At 36.2% G+C, this 16,828-nt stretch overlaps 1 protein-coding gene across 10 annotated transcripts in view; it reads left to right on the top strand.

Annotated features, from left to right (window-relative positions):
• LOC113106515 (receptor-type tyrosine-protein phosphatase S-like) overlaps positions 1–13,575 on the top strand; it is a 67,450-nt gene extending 53,875 nt beyond the window's left edge. For 6 of the 10 annotated variants that reach the window (XM_026268566.1, XM_026268549.1, XM_026268557.1 and 3 more), the window contains 19 exons: positions 188–444; positions 1,373–1,466; positions 1,574–1,783; positions 1,988–2,148; positions 2,518–2,529; positions 2,639–2,754; positions 2,886–2,924; positions 4,666–4,763; positions 4,975–5,098; positions 5,552–5,727; positions 7,870–7,989; positions 8,124–8,278; positions 9,179–9,464; positions 9,709–9,887; positions 10,022–10,148; positions 10,520–10,645; positions 10,777–10,931; positions 11,278–11,413; positions 12,751–13,575. In XM_026268566.1, the coding sequence (XP_026124351.1) occupies positions 188–444; positions 1,373–1,466; positions 1,574–1,783; positions 1,988–2,148; positions 2,518–2,529; positions 2,639–2,754; positions 2,886–2,924; positions 4,666–4,763; positions 4,975–5,098; positions 5,552–5,727; positions 7,870–7,989; positions 8,124–8,278; positions 9,179–9,464; positions 9,709–9,887; positions 10,022–10,148; positions 10,520–10,645; positions 10,777–10,931; positions 11,278–11,413; positions 12,751–12,819 (2,640 nt within the window). In that variant the 3' untranslated portion in view covers positions 12,820–13,575. The remainder of the gene's footprint in view (positions 1–187; positions 445–1,372; positions 1,467–1,573; positions 1,784–1,987; positions 2,149–2,517; positions 2,530–2,638; positions 2,755–2,885; positions 2,925–4,665; positions 4,764–4,974; positions 5,099–5,551; positions 5,728–7,869; positions 7,990–8,123; positions 8,279–9,178; positions 9,465–9,708; positions 9,888–10,021; positions 10,149–10,519; positions 10,646–10,776; positions 10,932–11,277; positions 11,414–12,750) is intronic. The other 4 variants (XM_026268588.1, XM_026268577.1, XM_026268609.1 and 1 more) reach the window with 1 other exon arrangement.
• Positions 13,576–16,828: the final 3,253 nt, after the last annotated feature.

The following is a 16,828-nucleotide window of genomic DNA, read 5'->3' as shown; positions in this document are numbered from 1 at the left end:
ATTGTGTTTGATATAAACGTGTTCGTATAAATGTGTGAGTGTGTGCATGTTAGCAAGTGTGTGAAGTGTCAGTCTTAATCTAATTCTGCCCTCCTCGAGTGTGTGTATGCCACAACACGTGTAGTCTTGGCTGATTAAGTATGCATTTTTTGCTTATTTGCTCTTCTGATTTCTCTCTCTCTGTTAGATCTCATATGGTGATGGTGAGAGTGTGGAGGTGGATGGGCGGCTCGGGCAGAAGTTGGTGACTAAGCTGAAGCCCCAGTCTCTCTACACCTTCCTGTTGACCAGTAAAGCTGATGGCACTGGAGGCCTGGAGCACCGCGCAGAAGCCATGACGGCTCCAAACCTGCTGACCGGGAAACCCCAGCTGCTGGACAAGACCAGCTCTCAGAGCATCGCTACCCTGCAGCTGCCCACTGTCCAGGGACAGGCTAATGTCAGGTCAGGAAAATACTAATGAAAGTCAGCTTTTCAAAAAGTTAAAAAGAACAGTTTTCTTTCTTAAAATATTTTAAGATATTGTAGTATTGTTTAGTCCTGCTATGGCAAAGCAGAATTTTCGACAACCATTACTCCAGTCGTCAGTGATGTATTATTTGTAATATTGTCATTATAATATACTGATGTTGAAAGCAGTTGTGTTTCTCAATATTTTTATGTAAAGAATGCAGAATTTTGATGAATAGAAAGTTCAAAAGAACAGCATTTATTTGATTTTTTTATATATATATTTTTTTTACAATTTTCAAATAATTGTAATAATGTAGAATTCATTAATCTAAAATATATTTATTTGTAATAATGTTGAAGTTTTTACTATAACTTTTTTCCTGAAATGCAGCCTCGCAGAATAAAATATACATAAAAAATCTACATATACATAAACACACACACACATGTTTGTTTTTGTGAAAAGTGGAGACATCCCATATGCGTAATGGTTTTTATAATGTAGAAACTGTATATTCTACAACCCTTCACCAACCCTACCCTCACAGGAAACTTTGTGCATTTTTACTTTCTCAAAAAACCTCATTCAGTATGATTTATAAGTGTTTTGAAAAATGGGGACATGGGTTATGTCCTCATAAGTCACCCTCTCCTTGTAATACCTGTGTCATACCCATGTCATTATACAGAGTTGTGTCCTGATATGTCACAAAAACATGCCCACACACACACACACATACACACATATATATTTAAAACCCTAAGTCTATATATATGCTGAAGTAAAACTTATTTTCATTGATGATTTTTGTCAGAATTGTATCATTTCAGAATGCATAAATATTTAATGGACTTTATAAAAATAAGCCAGACTTTTCTTTCACCCATAATAATATAATATCATGTTTTTTATTTGAAGGGGTTACTACATTGTGGTTGTCCCTTTGAAGAGGCAGAGAGGAGGAAACTTCCAGAATTTATGGAGTGATCCAGATGAGATGAACATTGATGAGGTAATACATTTTTGCTGAGGTTGTAATTTCAATATTTTGTACAATTTGATCAAGTCGCACACGATTAACTCAGCTGGTGTGCTTGTCCTGTTTTCTGCTTTCTCCAGCTGCTGAGGGAGATTAATGGCACCGGTCACTCTGTGCGTCTACGGAGGCAGGCGGAGGCAAAACCGTACATCAGCGCTCATTTCCAGAATCTCCCATCTGAATTCAAACTGGGAGACGGACGTGTGTATGGAGCATTCATGAACCGACCTCTTGTAAACGGACAGGAGTGTGTGTGTTTCGTGCTGGCTATTCTTGAGCTGGGCCAGAACGTAAGTCTTTCTTTTCTCTCTCATGTTGGAGTACTGTGGGGTCCATTATGATAATAATAATAATAATAATTTCATCATTGTGTGTGCATCCTTTCTCAAATTACTGATTATTTTTAAAGGAGTGAATGTCTCAAAATGTTTGGGGCTAAACATAAAATGCATTAAAAAAAAGTGCTTTGTGTCTGTTGAATCTTTGATTGACAGACCTTGTACTCCACGAGTCCATTCTCTGATGTCGTGCTGTTCTCCGATGTTGAGCCGCAGCCAATCGTAGACGAGGAGGAGGGGCTTCTGTGGGTGGTGGGGCCCGTGCTGGCCGTCATCTTCATCATTAGCATCGTCATCCTCATCCTCCTCTTTAAAAGGTGAGAGAGAGAGGATTGAGCAGAAGAGTGATTGAGAATTTGATGGCATTCATGGGAATTTAAATATTTAAAATAGAAAAATCATACATTTTAATTCTGCTCTGCTCTACGTATTTCTGAATTGTTGTATCTCCTAGCTATTGCTTGAGTAAACTTAAAAAACGGAGCATTTGTGAGTGAATCATTCATTCGAGTAAACCCTTTTGAATGAATCAATATTCACTCATTTGAATGGAAACGGAAAGGAATGAAAGGGTGATAAGCAAAGGGATGGAAATGATAGATGCTCTCTATTTTACTTCAGCAGAAGCTGATTTTATTTATCCCTAATTCTTTTTTCTCCCCTCGCTTTATCCGTGCACAAACCAGCAAACCAGACAGGTCTGTGTATTATGTTTCTCTCTCAATCTAATTATGACTGAAATGCAATAGAAACTATTTCCTGCTAAGTGAGTGTTGCTTTAATGCTCCAGCGCGTGTGATGTTACAGGAAGCGGGCAGAGCTGGAGGGCAGGAAGTGCAGCTTTCCCAGCAGCAGTAAAGCCATGAGTTCCCAGCATCCATCTGACCCAGTGGAGCTGCGTAGAATCAACTTCCCAACGGCTGGTAATATGCTGATGAAAAGACATGTCACAAACACACTCACACACAGGTACAGAGTGCTGAAGAATCGACTTTCAGTCCCCCGTTGCTGCACACACACTGTCTGTATCAACGCAGTGTTGTCTCTTTCCTAGGTTTGCGTGCATCTATCATCGGTTATCGACGGTTATCAAGTTAGTTGTGGTTTTGGGAGTCTGTACTGAATGCTTAACTGTCATCATCACATATTCAGTAACCGCTTTGGCTTTAGTAACCAGCATGTGTTGGACTTTCCACTGACTTCTTTGTTGTATATTTAGCCAGTGATGTTTTATATCCCTTAACCTCTAAACCCTCACACAAGCTTTCTGCATTTTTAGCTTTTCATTAAGTCATTTAGTGTTATATTAAGATGTTTTCTCATGGGGGCCATTGGCTGGCCTCCACAATGTACTGTAGGTGATTTCAAGTTTTACTATCCTTTTGGGGACATTTAGTCCCCACCATAATGGCAAAAACTGATCTACACACACAGACGTGCACACAATTATAACTAAATAAAGCCAGCTCTATTAAAGATTACAGTAATTCAGTGTTGAATCAATGTTGATCTTGGCTTTGCTGAACAGGAAACTACTGCAGACCTGAACTGAACTCTTCTCAGTGATATTCTAAATGCAGCAAAATTGATTTCTGCTTTAAGTTTAATTTGATCTGATTCAGCTGTCTCTTTGCTTATTTCATCTCGTCTAATACTTCTGACCGTCTTGTAATCTATACCCTCCTCTGCGCACATTCAGTGTAGTTCAGATTTTATTTCTAAAGATTTTAGATGTGTTTAGATGGGAATATGTGTCTGGGTGGAGACCAGTCCCTTCCTACAAAAAACAAAACAAAACATATATCATGAAATAATTGTAAAAAAAAAAATTCTGCGAGGCTGTTTACTTACTGTTTACTGTTTAGTAGGGAAAAAAATTTAAATTCATTTCCAATGACCTACAGCTCTTCACCAGACTATGAGATTTTCTATTTAAATAAAACTTTTATTTGAGTTTATAGATGCCTAGTGTATCACTTTAGCTTGAAATTAGGCCTCTAAATTATCAGCGTGATCAAAACTGAAAAACTTTCCCCTTGGGGTCATGGTACGTGTGTCTTTCTGTTGCGAAATATTTACTAATTTGAATAAAGTAAACGCGAGAATAACTTTTATATATGTAGCAATATTTCAGGATGGACACTTACTGGACTGAAGCAGCTAGGTTTACTTGATTTTCCACGTATCATTATGTTTTTTTATTTTTAGAAAAATCATGTTAAAATGTAAGTATCAAATATTAAATGTTCCCCAAAAATATTATATAACCCCCAAAACTACAGAGCTTTCATCATAAATCTAAGCATTTAAATATATTTTATTATATAAATATCTTATATAAATATCTTTTATTTGGAGGGTATTTGCATTTTTTGTAAGTAGACTGCTTTACTGTTATAAAAAACTCATTCATTTACATTTAAAACTAGTTTTTCATCTTACTTTTGGCCGTATAAAAACCAGTGACTTCACCAAATTGCATATTTATTCACAGTTTGGGCTTTTAAATAAAACTGAGGTGTTTTTTCCCCCTTTCTCGAGTATGAGCTTCAAATTCTCTTATTTCATAACACATTTTAGATGTTTTTTATTGTCGAATAAACTGTGCCATTAAAAAAAAACTGTTAAATGATTTTTTTTTTTTTTATATCGGCTTTACAGTGTTAACTTCTTTTAGCAGTTTTCTCCTCAAAACACATACATGCATGAATGCTAGTGCAAAAACATAGATGAGATCACTAACATTCCCTCACACTGCTCAGTGCGCTCTCTGTCCAGTAGTGTGCTGTGTTCTCAGCGTCTGAAGTGGTGTGTTTGTGTCACGTGATTGACAGGCATGACCAGCCACCCTCCAGTGTCCGTCTCAGAACTGCCAGCTCATGTAGAGAGGATGAAAGCCAATGACAGCCTGAGGTTCTCTCAAGAGTATGAGGTCAGATCTCACACACAAATGCACAAACATTCACACCCCACACATGTACATTAAAAACATGATGTATATTACCACCACATTTTTACATAGGCTACACCACTATAACACCCTCTGAGTACTTTTCTTTGTGTGAGTGCTGGTTTCATTGCACAGGCCGTGTGATGTTTGTAATGTGAAGTACAGTACAGTATGATGCGCTTCTCTCTTGCAGTCTATTGATCCCGGGCAGCAGTTCTCATGGGAACATTCTAACCTTGAGATTAACAAGCCAAAGAACAGATATGCCAACGTCATCGCCTACGACCACACCAGAGTAGCTCTCTCCAACAATGATGGTGAGAGCGTGTGTGTGTGCTCAGTATGTCAGGACTGCTGTTTCTGTGTATTTGAGTGAAATATCACATTTTTGAATCTTAAAGAGGTGCTATAATGGGAAATCAATTGTGAGAACGTTATTACCCATTCATATTTTTGTTAGTTCTTAATGAACACATACTGTAGCAGTGTTGTTATTGTAAACTAAAAATAAAACTAGCACTATTTTTTTTTGGTGCATGAAATAAAGCTGAAATAAAATAAAACATTATAAATATTAGATACATTTGCGGAATATTTAAGATCAGATCTTGTCTTTTCCAGTTAAAATCACATACACATTGCACTTCTGAGATCTGAAGCTTTAATAATAGAACTTTAGATTTTATGAAAGGCATGTTGAGTTTATAGATTTTTTTTCTCTTGTTAGTTTGAAAGTGATGCAGTTTTTGTCCTTTCTTCTTGTTATGCAGGTGTTCCTGGAGGGGACTACATCAACGCCAACTTCATAGATGGCTATCGCCGACAGGGCGCATACATCGCCACCCAGGGCCCCATGCCAGACACGTTTAGTGACTTCTGGAGGTTGGTGTGGGAACAACACACGGCAAATATCATCATGATCACCAAACTTGAGGAGAAATCCAGGGTGAGAGCACTAAATCACACAGATACACACCACACTCGAGTCATGTGGAGTCATTCTTTTCCAGACAGAAACACACGCAGTCTTCGTTCCGAAATCTAGTAAGCATCCTTGTTGTCACCTATCTACAGTATATAGTCAGCACATTGAAATAAATGCACACAAAACATACTTCTATTGTCATCCAGCTAACGAAAACTAATGCCCTTTCAGTTAAACAGTGATTTCGGGTGATGTTCAGCAGAATGATGATGTGTCCAGGGAATGAACAAAGTTGAATAAATTTTAACTGTTTGCAAATGAGCTTCAACATTATGGGAGTGACTATAAGGTGACCATAGATCCCCCTTTTTTTCTAAATTGCCTAAAATGTCTGGGTTTTTGCTCTGCTTTCCTAGTGATATATCCTTATGCATTATGTGTAGATGTATGTTGTAACGGAAGCACACACAAAACGAGAGATCCAGTTGCAGTGTTTTAATAGGGGAATCCAAAAATCTAAATCCAAACAGGCAAAAGGTCAATAACAGAAAGGCAGTCCAAAACAAGAAACACGAAAAACACTAGAGAACACAAAAAAGCAGGGTGACATAAACCAAGGACTCCATGAAAATGATAGAAACAAACAGGGTATATATGGACAGGTGAAAACAATGAAAGTGGGAACAGCTGAGTGCAATTAACAGTGATGAATCCAGACAAATGTTTCGGAAATGTAGTACCTGCAGTGGGGTCACTATATGGTGAAGTGAGACCACTAGTGGACACCCAGATATACACAGACCAGACACGGAGACACATGTGCATTACTTAGTATTTCTCTGTAGATCCCACCTTCTCTCATGCAAAGAGTGGTCACTTATGTGCAATGCACGTATACTATTGGTCGTACTATTTAATAGCCATTATCTTCAGTCACTACCTTATGAAAACAATATGAAAAAAATGTATTTATTTTTGGCAGTTTAGAAATCCAGGCCAGAAAAAGAGGACCCTAGGCAACTACCAATGTGAATGAAATCAGTGATCCGTCACATGATCTATCTTACGTGAAGTACAACAGTTGAGTGAATACATGTCAGAGAAGTTTATGTTACTGTGAGTGATATCTCTGTTCTGTAAGATATTAGTCCAACCGCAGGCAGGATATAATAAAACGAATTCAAAACCATGTCAGAAATTGCTGGCATTTTTGTCTCATACTTGTCTTATTGTTCATCATGCTCACTATCCAATCACTGTGATATATTAAATGCAATAGATTTTTTGTCTTTTTTATTTGGTGGTTTGTCAATTATGCAACCCACCAAAAACATTCTTACATTAAAATTTAGAAAAGCTTTCTAGGTAGGCAGCCGACTAGATTTTGGAACAGAACTGCTGACATACTACAACACTTAATCAAACCTATAAAAACACACACATACTAACCTTACTAACTTTTTTGATCAAACACAGCATTGATATTTTCCGTATTTCTCGGTGAGTGTTGTGTGGTGTTACGGAGCAGAGTAAGTCTTATGCTGTTTGTCTATTACTCTCCAGATGCCTTCGTATTTCTTCTCAAAGGCAAGACGTCTCACTTGGCTAATTGGAGCACTCTCACTTTTTCACTTGAATGGTTGATATTCCGTGTCTCACCTCTTTCCCCACTCATCCTTCTACACATCTACTCGCTCTTTTTCTGATCTGTCTCTTCTCGCTTCCTCTTTCCCTCACTGACTTCTGAGACACATTTTGGCAAAGCGTAACTTGAATTTTTGGCTGGTTATCCCACTATCACTGCATGCTGAAATGCACTCTCAAAGGGTCTGTCTCAGTCTATTCCCTAATTCCCTTTGATGAGAATTTGTTCGAAATAGGTTAAAAGGCATTCTGTTCATTTCTATGGAGTGAACTGTTCAGTGCATTGGAATGATTTTGATGAGGCAATCCACTCCCTTGGTAGTGTACTTACTAGTTAGGGAGCGGACTGACACATAGCCATGTGAGTACTGTTATTGATGGAAAGCGGCCATGCTGGAGGGCAGCTGACTGTCAGTGTTGATCTCAGCTGGTTCTTCAGCTCTCCTGTAATGTTGTCTTTGACATTGAGACATATGCAGCAATGAGATGTTTACTAAGTGTCTGTTGAACTGTGTGCAGAATAAATGTGATCAGTACTGGCCCAGCAGAGGCACAGAGACATACGGACTGATGCAAGTCACTTTACTGGACACGGTGGAGCTCGCAACCTACTGCGTCAGGACTTTTGCTCTTATTAAGGTAACAAAGCAGCAGTGATAAGCACATAAACACTATATAGAAACCCTTGAAAAGACTGTCAGAATGTCTGCTATCAGTGGAGTCGGTAGTGTGTGGTACGGACATGTTCTGAATTGGGTTGTTCCTGTGTGCAGAGTGGGAGTGGCGAGAAAAGGGAGGTTCGTCAGTTCCAGTTTACAGCGTGGCCAGATCAAGGGGTACCTGAACACCCCACTCTCTTCCTGGGCTTCCTCAGACGGGTCAAAGCCTGCAACCCCCCAGACGCCGGACCCATTGTGGTCCACTGCAGGTAACTAGTACAGAATTGAGTTAACACATTTATATCCTGTCAGACATAAAAAGGTAAGACTGTTGTTAAATCCTGCAGCTATGAAATGTCTCTTAATCTGTAGGGAGCATTGAATCATTGGTTTTACCTTTTTTTTACACCAACAAAAGCAACATAACTATATACGTTGCTAATTTTTATTATAAATGAACTAAGACAAGAAAAATGTAATTACATATCAGAATACAAAAGACATCCAGAAAAACATAAAATGCCTTAAAACTGTGAGAAAGCTCCCCTCAACTCTTTCCTGTTGTTTTCCTCATTGCAATCTTTTTCTCATTTTAGTTGACTTTTTTCACATGGCCAATATTAGTCATTAGTAAGTTTTTCTGTTAAATAAATGTAATTATTCTATATTTTTCATTTATAACAGAATAGTGGAAAATGCATGGAGAAAGAAGAAAAATAAATAATAATACTTATAATTATTTTGAAATATATAATTATAAAAGATATATATCATTTGTGTTTCTCGTTCTTCTTTAATCTGATATTACACTTTGAAAATATTCTGTGAGAGAAAATTGCCAAAAAATGATTTTATAGCTTTAATTCAACCTTTACCTTTATCTATCTACTTATTTGTATTTTTTTTTAGTATTTTTTTGTATTTTTTTCTTTTTTTTGTATTTTTTTTATTCTATTATTATGTGTTTTATGTTCTGTCGCTGTCATTCTGTTGTACTGCAGAGCTTCTGTCACGAAAACAAATTCCTCGTATGTGTAAACATACCTGGCAATAAAGCTCATTCTGATTCTGATTCTGATTCTGATTCTTTATGCTGGAATGTGAGTGCTTGTGACAGAAGCATTCTCTCTCTCTCTCTCTTTCTCTCCCTCTGTCTCTCTCTCTCTCAGTGCTGGTGTGGGCCGAACGGGCTGCTTCATTGTGATTGATGCCATGTTGGAGCGTGTGAAGCAGGAGAAGACGATAGATGTTTATGGTCACGTGACTCTGATGCGATCTCAGCGAAACTACATGGTGCAGACAGAGGAGCAGTACGTCTTTATTTATGAAGCTCTGCTGGAGGCCGTGTACTGCGGCAACACCGAGGTTCCTGCACGGACCCTTTACGCTTACATCCAGAGACTGTCACAGACAGAACCGCCGGAGCACATCAGCGGAATGGAGCAGGAGTTTAAAGTGAGTGCATCCCACCAATGAAACTCGAGAATTTAAAAGTAACAATATGACGTAATTTGTTACTTTTTAACCAATTTACTGAGACTTTAACCATTTAGAAAACTAAATATAACAGAAAAAAAGTTTTCATTTGCTTCATTTGTTTTATAAATAATACATAAAATACTGTATTATTTCCTGTTGCTTAAATTGTAAAAAATGTAAAAATCATTTGCTTATTTCTATTTCTGGATCCCTTTTTCAGCGGTTAGCTAATGCCAAAGCTCATAACTCCCGATTCGTCAATGCCAGCCTTCCGTGCAATAAGTTCAAAAACCGATTGGTCAATATCATGCCATATGAGACCACACGTGTGTGTCTGCAACCAATCAGAGGAGTGGAGGGCTCAGACTATGTCAATGGCAGTTTTATAGATGGCTACAGGTACATTGCAATTCCTCCTTTTTTTATATATTTATTAGAATATATAAAATAAAGCAAGCCTCTGAAACATCAATATCTGTAAGCTGGTGAAATTCTCAGCTCGTGAAGTTTTCATTTCCTTCTCATCACTCTAGGCAGCAGCGGGCGTATATTGCGACTCAGGGGCCGCTGGCTGAGACAGTTGAAGATTACTGGAGGATGCTTTGGGAACACAATTCTACCATAGTGGTCATGCTTACTAAACTCAGAGAAATGGGAAGGGTTAGTTCACACACACACACACACACACACACACACACACACACACACACACATCATTGTTCATTGTAAAGTGGTACAAATGCTAATTAGTGTTATTTTAGTATTCATATACCATTATAGTTTTTATAAATTTTTGAATTAGCTCTTTTTTAATGTTACTCTTTGGGTTTCATTTATTTTTTGTTTGACTTTTTCAGTGGTTCAGCTTATTTTAGTTGAAAATTTCTCATTTTCATTTAATTTCCATTTTTATTTATCCAGTTTTCCATTTTATTTCAGCTTCAATTCAGTTAACAAAATGTTAGAAATCATTTGAGTTTCAGATAACGATAGTAATGGTGATGAATGTGTGAATTGTTTTTCTTATGCAGGAGAAATGTCATCAGTACTGGCCATCGGACAGGTCAGCACGCTATCAGTACTTCGTGGTGGATCCCATGGCTGAGTACAACATGCCTCAGTATATACTGCGAGAGTTTAAAGTCACAGACGCAAGGGTATATTAAAACACTCATTATTACTGTATTATATAATGCTTGAAACACAATTCCATGGTTTATATAACTTTTCCACAGACCTCTGGATGAAACAGCCACTGTCTGTCTCTCATGATGTGTTTCTCTACTAGGACGGTCAGTCTAGAACAGTCCGGCAGTTTCAGTTCACGGATTGGCCAGAGCAGGGCGTGCCAAAATCTGGTGAAGGCTTCATCGATTTCATCGGTCAAGTGCACAAAACAAAAGAGCAGTTTGGTCAGGACGGGCCCATCACAGTACACTGCAGGTAGAGAATTGACAATGTGTTTCAGCCTTTTTTTCATGTTAAGTGTTCAATTAAGTAATCCGTCTTCAGCAAGAGACTGATTTATGAAAGCGTTTGACAAGGGGTTTATTTTGTGATAATTAACTCCCTTGACTGTATGTTCTACTTCTTATTGCAAAGTTAGCTACCGAGTCTATAGAAAATGAAATATATAGATTTGAATCAAATGACTTGATTATATGTTTATAGTACAGGTAGTCATTGTATATATAAAACAAAAAAATCATGATTCAAAATGCCAATCAGATGAATCAAATGATCTTAATGTATGGCTCGGTGTACTGTTTTCTGTGATGTGTTTGTGCAGCGCTGGTGTTGGGAGGACAGGTGTATTTATCACTCTGAGTATAGTTCTGGAGAGGATGCGTTATGAAGGAGTGGTAGACATCTTCCAGACTGTCAAAATGTTGCGTACTCAAAGACCAGCCATGGTGCAGACGGAGGTAAGCTTGCACACTGCAACCCACATGATGCACGATGCAGTACTCAAGTCTTTCTACTTATACTACTGTCAGTTCCAGAACGGATTTAGACTAGTACAAGCATTTTTCAAATATTGAATATTCCGTAGCTAAACATGCAAAGCCATTGGTCTGTTTCTCACAACTGTGATTTTACATCTTATAACTGCTTTATTACTTGTTTTTGTTACTTCTTATCTCTTATTGCAACTATTTCTCACAAATGTGACAGCAATTTTATAGTTCCTAATTGCATCTATTTTGAAACTTAGACTATATATTTCATAATTACAATTACTTAATTATAATAATTGTGACCCTGGAGCACAAAGGCAGTCTTGAGTCGCTGGGGTATATTTGTAGCAATAGCCAAAAATACATTGTATGGGTCAAAATTATAGATTATTCTTTTAATCCAAAAATCATTAGGATATTAAGTAATGATCATGTTCCATGAAGATATTTTGTAAATTTCCTACCATAAATATATTAAAATTTGTTGATTACTAATATGCATTGCTAAGAACTACATTTGGACAGCTTTATATCATCTCATCATTAATCCTATGATATCACGTATAAAACAAAATGTTATTATGCATATTAACACATTACTGTCAGTGTATTGATTGATATTTATACTACGTGAGTGAAGTTATAAGTGTTTTTATTATTACCAAACTTACCAAAACTGATGCTTTCAATCAGGTTTGGAAGTCCAAATGGCACCAAACTTGAAAAAACATTAGATGACACGTTTAAAACAATAACAATTGATCATTTACACTGGTAGTGCCTTAATTTTCTCAATAATTCGATTTTTTTTGCACGCTCAGATCCCAGATTTTAAAATAGTTGTACTGTATTTCGGCCAAATATTGTCCGATCCAAACTATACATCAATGGAAAGCTTATTTATTCAGTTTTGTGATCCAGGTTCACAATTATGGATATATTTCTCATTATTGTGACTTTACATTTCATAATTGACTATTTCTTATAACTGTGACTTTATTATTCCTTATAATGGCTTTATATCCCAAAATTGACTTTCTAGTAAATGTGATATTATTTAGGATATTTGTATCTTCACAACTTACGACTATCACAGAATTGCGACTATTTTGCATAATTGTTTCTTCACCTTGCATATAAAACTGACTTTATTTCTCATAATTATGGATTTCTAATATCACAAAAATGTACAAAGTTTAATTTACCATTTTCTTTTTTCAGTAGTATACTGATCAGCACTCTGAGATTCGGCTCAAATAATGTTTGTTTGTGTTTGTGTGTGTGTGTGTGCGCGCCCTCCACAGGAGCAGTACCAGTTCTGCTATCGAGCAGCGCTGGAATACCTGGGCAGTTTTGATCACTATGCAACATAAAACCTTCCTCTGGACCGAGGGCCACATCATCACACACGGAGACCTGCATCTGATCAGTGTGACAGTCTCTTTCTGTTGCTCACAGCTCAAGAGTCTGTTTGATTTCTCTCGACAGCACACAGTTTAACAGCCAGACAGAGAGGGAGGGCAGCTGGGATACAGAACTGTCACAACAAATTGTAGCTCCATTCATATAGCTGAAAGTTGTCGAGTCATATTTGGGGTGGATTCAAACTCTGGCAACCAGCCAACAGAACCAATGAGATCGCGTGTGCTGTCTGGACCGATTCGACAGACCAATGAGATGCCAAAAGCAAGGGAGGAGACAACAGTCAAACTATTTAACGGTACTTTTACATCTCAGAATTCATTCAACACCAGACAACCCCCCGGCCCCGGTTCATTGAGGAATGCAGTCCAGGTTTAAAGTTTCCACTGTTTTTGTCACCAGTTTGTGGATAGTAGATCCACAGACTCACTTAAAATGAAATTCTGCCACAGCCGAAGTATTGGTGCTTATGCTAGTATGCTGTTCGTTTATCTGTAGCACACACACTTAGATATATACGTGCATATCTATCACAGATGAACAAGCTGAACATGGAGATTTGTTTAAAAACAAATGTGCAATATTAAAGTGAACCACACCTTCAAGGTTAAATCCACTCAAGTATTAGAGATATTCTCACTGTAATTATATCGTCTCATTATTCCTATATGATATCAAGTATAAAACAAAATGTTATTATGCATATTAGCACATTTTATATATATATATATATATATATATATATATATATATAAAACTGTCAATGTATTGATTGATATTTATACTATGTGAGTGAGTTGTCAGTGCATATAAGTTACAAAAAGTACTGATTGCAGTAACATTTAAATAGTTTTTATTATTATTATTATTATTAAACTTACCAAAACAGATGCTTTAAATCAGGTTTGGAAGTCCAAATGCCACAAACTATCTGAACATGACACGTTTAAAACAATAACAATGGATCATTTACACTGGTAGTGCCTTATCATAGTCACATGTTTAAAATGGTTCTCTATTTAAGTTAAATGTTCCACATTTATGAATATGAACCTGCTTTTATTTAAAAAAAGAGATAATTAGTACAAATGAATTCAATTCAGTTACATCCATCAGAGTGAATTTTAATATATATTTCACATCAAGACCAAATTTAAGTACCAGGGTGATTTATTCATCAATTAAAGTACTGCCAAGATGACTAGACAATATTACTGAAAGCCAATATGTGTCCATTTTTGAGAGGACACACGTTTATTGTATCTATATTTGGCTAAGAGAACTGCATATTCCATTACATATATAATAGCTATTATAAATTATTTTGATTTGAGTGTGCAAGAGGAAATAGTCCACAGCACTGCAGGAAACGTTCATTTGTAACGGTTACTGTTTTTATTCTTGTTTTATCAGTGTTATTATGATCGTATCAATGGTGTTAGTGTGCTAACATCAACAACAAAAAGGCAGTTTTTCATGCTGGTGAGGACGCATTCGAAAAGAGGATTTCAAAACTCAGAGCTAGTTGCTTCAAACGAAATCAGATTTTAAAAGACTTTTCACTTTTCACAGTTGGATGTCCAGAATTTGATTCCGAAAACTTTGATGCATGATGAATTAGATCTACAACTTCGGCAACAAACCTAACGTGTCTGTATCAACGTCATGGACCATGACAGTCTTAAGGTTATGCTTTGGGATATGACTGCACTGTTGTTCTATGCACTAACCCTTACTATTTCTTCAACACAGAATGTTATTTGTATTGAATGAGATGAATTTTAGTGTTGCTCACAGTGTGTGCATGTTAAGAGAAACACAAGTTTTGGTTCCAAAGCTTAAGAGAAAATATGTGCATAATGTTATTGTTGAAACCTGTTGTTTAATATGAGTGGTTCTCCTTCAAGTCCACCTGCAATAGTCATCATTCAGTAATTCCTGAGGAAGTCTGGTCCCTGCAAACTTCAGCTCATTTCCCTTTGGGTCTAAGGAAATGTTATACTTTCTTTACTTTCGCAGCATCTTTGTCTACTTTTATTTTTTTAAACCAGAGTTGAGTTAGTTTTGTATTTTGAAAAGCTAACATGCAAATCTTCCACTATCTACCTTCTCCATATCGTTACATCTTACAGCGTATTAATATCATAACCAAGTTTCAGGGGTTTTCAAATGTCAACTTTTGTTGAAACTAGCTATGCTTATATTTTCTAGAGGATGTCAATTAGCATTTGTTTAATGGGACATTCTATGCTAATCTCTCTCTCAAAAAAAAGTCATCTATTTTCCAGTGCATGACGGTCACCATTTGTACAGAGACGAAGGCACCCTCAGATTTTGACGAATCATGTGAAAAATAAACTAGCACAATCTGTATCATGTAATCTGACCAAATATCCATTTTCATATTGTTGAACATTGTGTGGTTTTACAATTTCACCCATCAACAATTAATGTGAAACACAAAAGGGAAATCTTTTACCTCTGGTTTTTGTATTAAATGTAAATATTTCAGAGGACATTTCTTTCTTTTTTTAATTTTCCTACTTTATGTTGTAAGGACAGATGTGTGAGGATACAACTGTATTGGAAAAGTTTTATTTGTTACAAATAAAATGGTAAGAACTTGTTTTGAGGAACTTTCCATTCGTCCTGATCAGTGATTGGTTTTTAATGAGAATACTCAAATATCTTAACCCTATAAAATATTATGTTTGATACAGTAAGGTCTTTAAATATCAATATGATCAAACCTTTGTTCAAAACACTTCTACAAGCTTTTTGTCATCTGACTGATAGTTTATACTTTTTTGTATAATTTTTAATGTTTAGTGTCATCATCTTTTTGTTGTTAAATCTTTACAGATTTTTATCAAGTAAATGAAGTAGATTTTATCTTAGTTGAACACTTATTGGACTGAAGCAACTTAAGTTTACTTGATAATGCATAGATGACTTTTTTTTAAACAAATCAATGCTCGTAGCAAATATGATACGCAAGACTTGAGTAATATTTATTTGTATTCATTCAATCGTTGTATTGCATTGCATTACATGATTTGCCTCCAAGATAAAAACACAGCTTTGGATTTTAAATCTAAGCATTATCATTTTACTAAGACATTATTGGGAGATACGGAGTGACATCTGGTATTTATACGCATTTTAAGTATTATGTAATTCCACTGATTTACATCACAAGCTATCAGAATTTCATCTTATTTTTGGCCATTTAAATAGCAATTGATCTTGCTCAATTTAGGCTGATGAAAAAAACCCTGATGTTTTACTTGAATAGTAATAATCTAACTATATCAAATTATATGAACCATGAAAACCTGATGTCTCCAATATGATACTGAACCAAAACCACTAACTTTTTTTTATATATATATATATATATATATATATATATATATAATGATTTCTTATGGCAGGCGTTATAGGGTTAAAATGATCTCCCTTTCACTTAGAGGTAGAAGTAACTGTTCTTAATTGTCTAAAAAGATTTATGATTGATTCAATCTTACTGAGATTATTGCATTTAGCCAAAAACACTGACCGATTAACAGCTGTTGCCCGGTTTAACAATTTAGCAATGGCTAAACATTCGTTCTTTGTTTTAGTAAACTTAGATTCAATTCTGTGCCAAACTCACTTCATGTTTAGGAGATTTCAATATTGTATATATCTCCTTTGCTATTAAATTGGAGATGCATTTCAGCACTACACGATCCATCTACACCTGTCACCCATTATTTTATTACATTTTAGACACACACTGAATAGTTTAGTTTAACTGTGGGAACAAAGAGTGCTGGTGGTAAGCCTTTCACATTTGTAACTAATTCCAGCCACTTTTATAAGGCCTTAGGAATTGTGAAGTGGTTTGTTCTTTTTCATTTCGTATGTAACTTTCTGGTTCCAAGTGTCAATTTGACCTTTTTCCCAATCATTTACTAC

Source organism: Carassius auratus, chromosome 1, assembly GCF_003368295.1.
Source record: "Carassius auratus strain Wakin chromosome 1, ASM336829v1, whole genome shotgun sequence".
NCBI classification, from domain to species: domain Eukaryota; kingdom Metazoa; phylum Chordata; class Actinopteri; order Cypriniformes; family Cyprinidae; genus Carassius; species Carassius auratus.
This window is presented reverse-complemented; position numbering and strand designations above follow the sequence as displayed.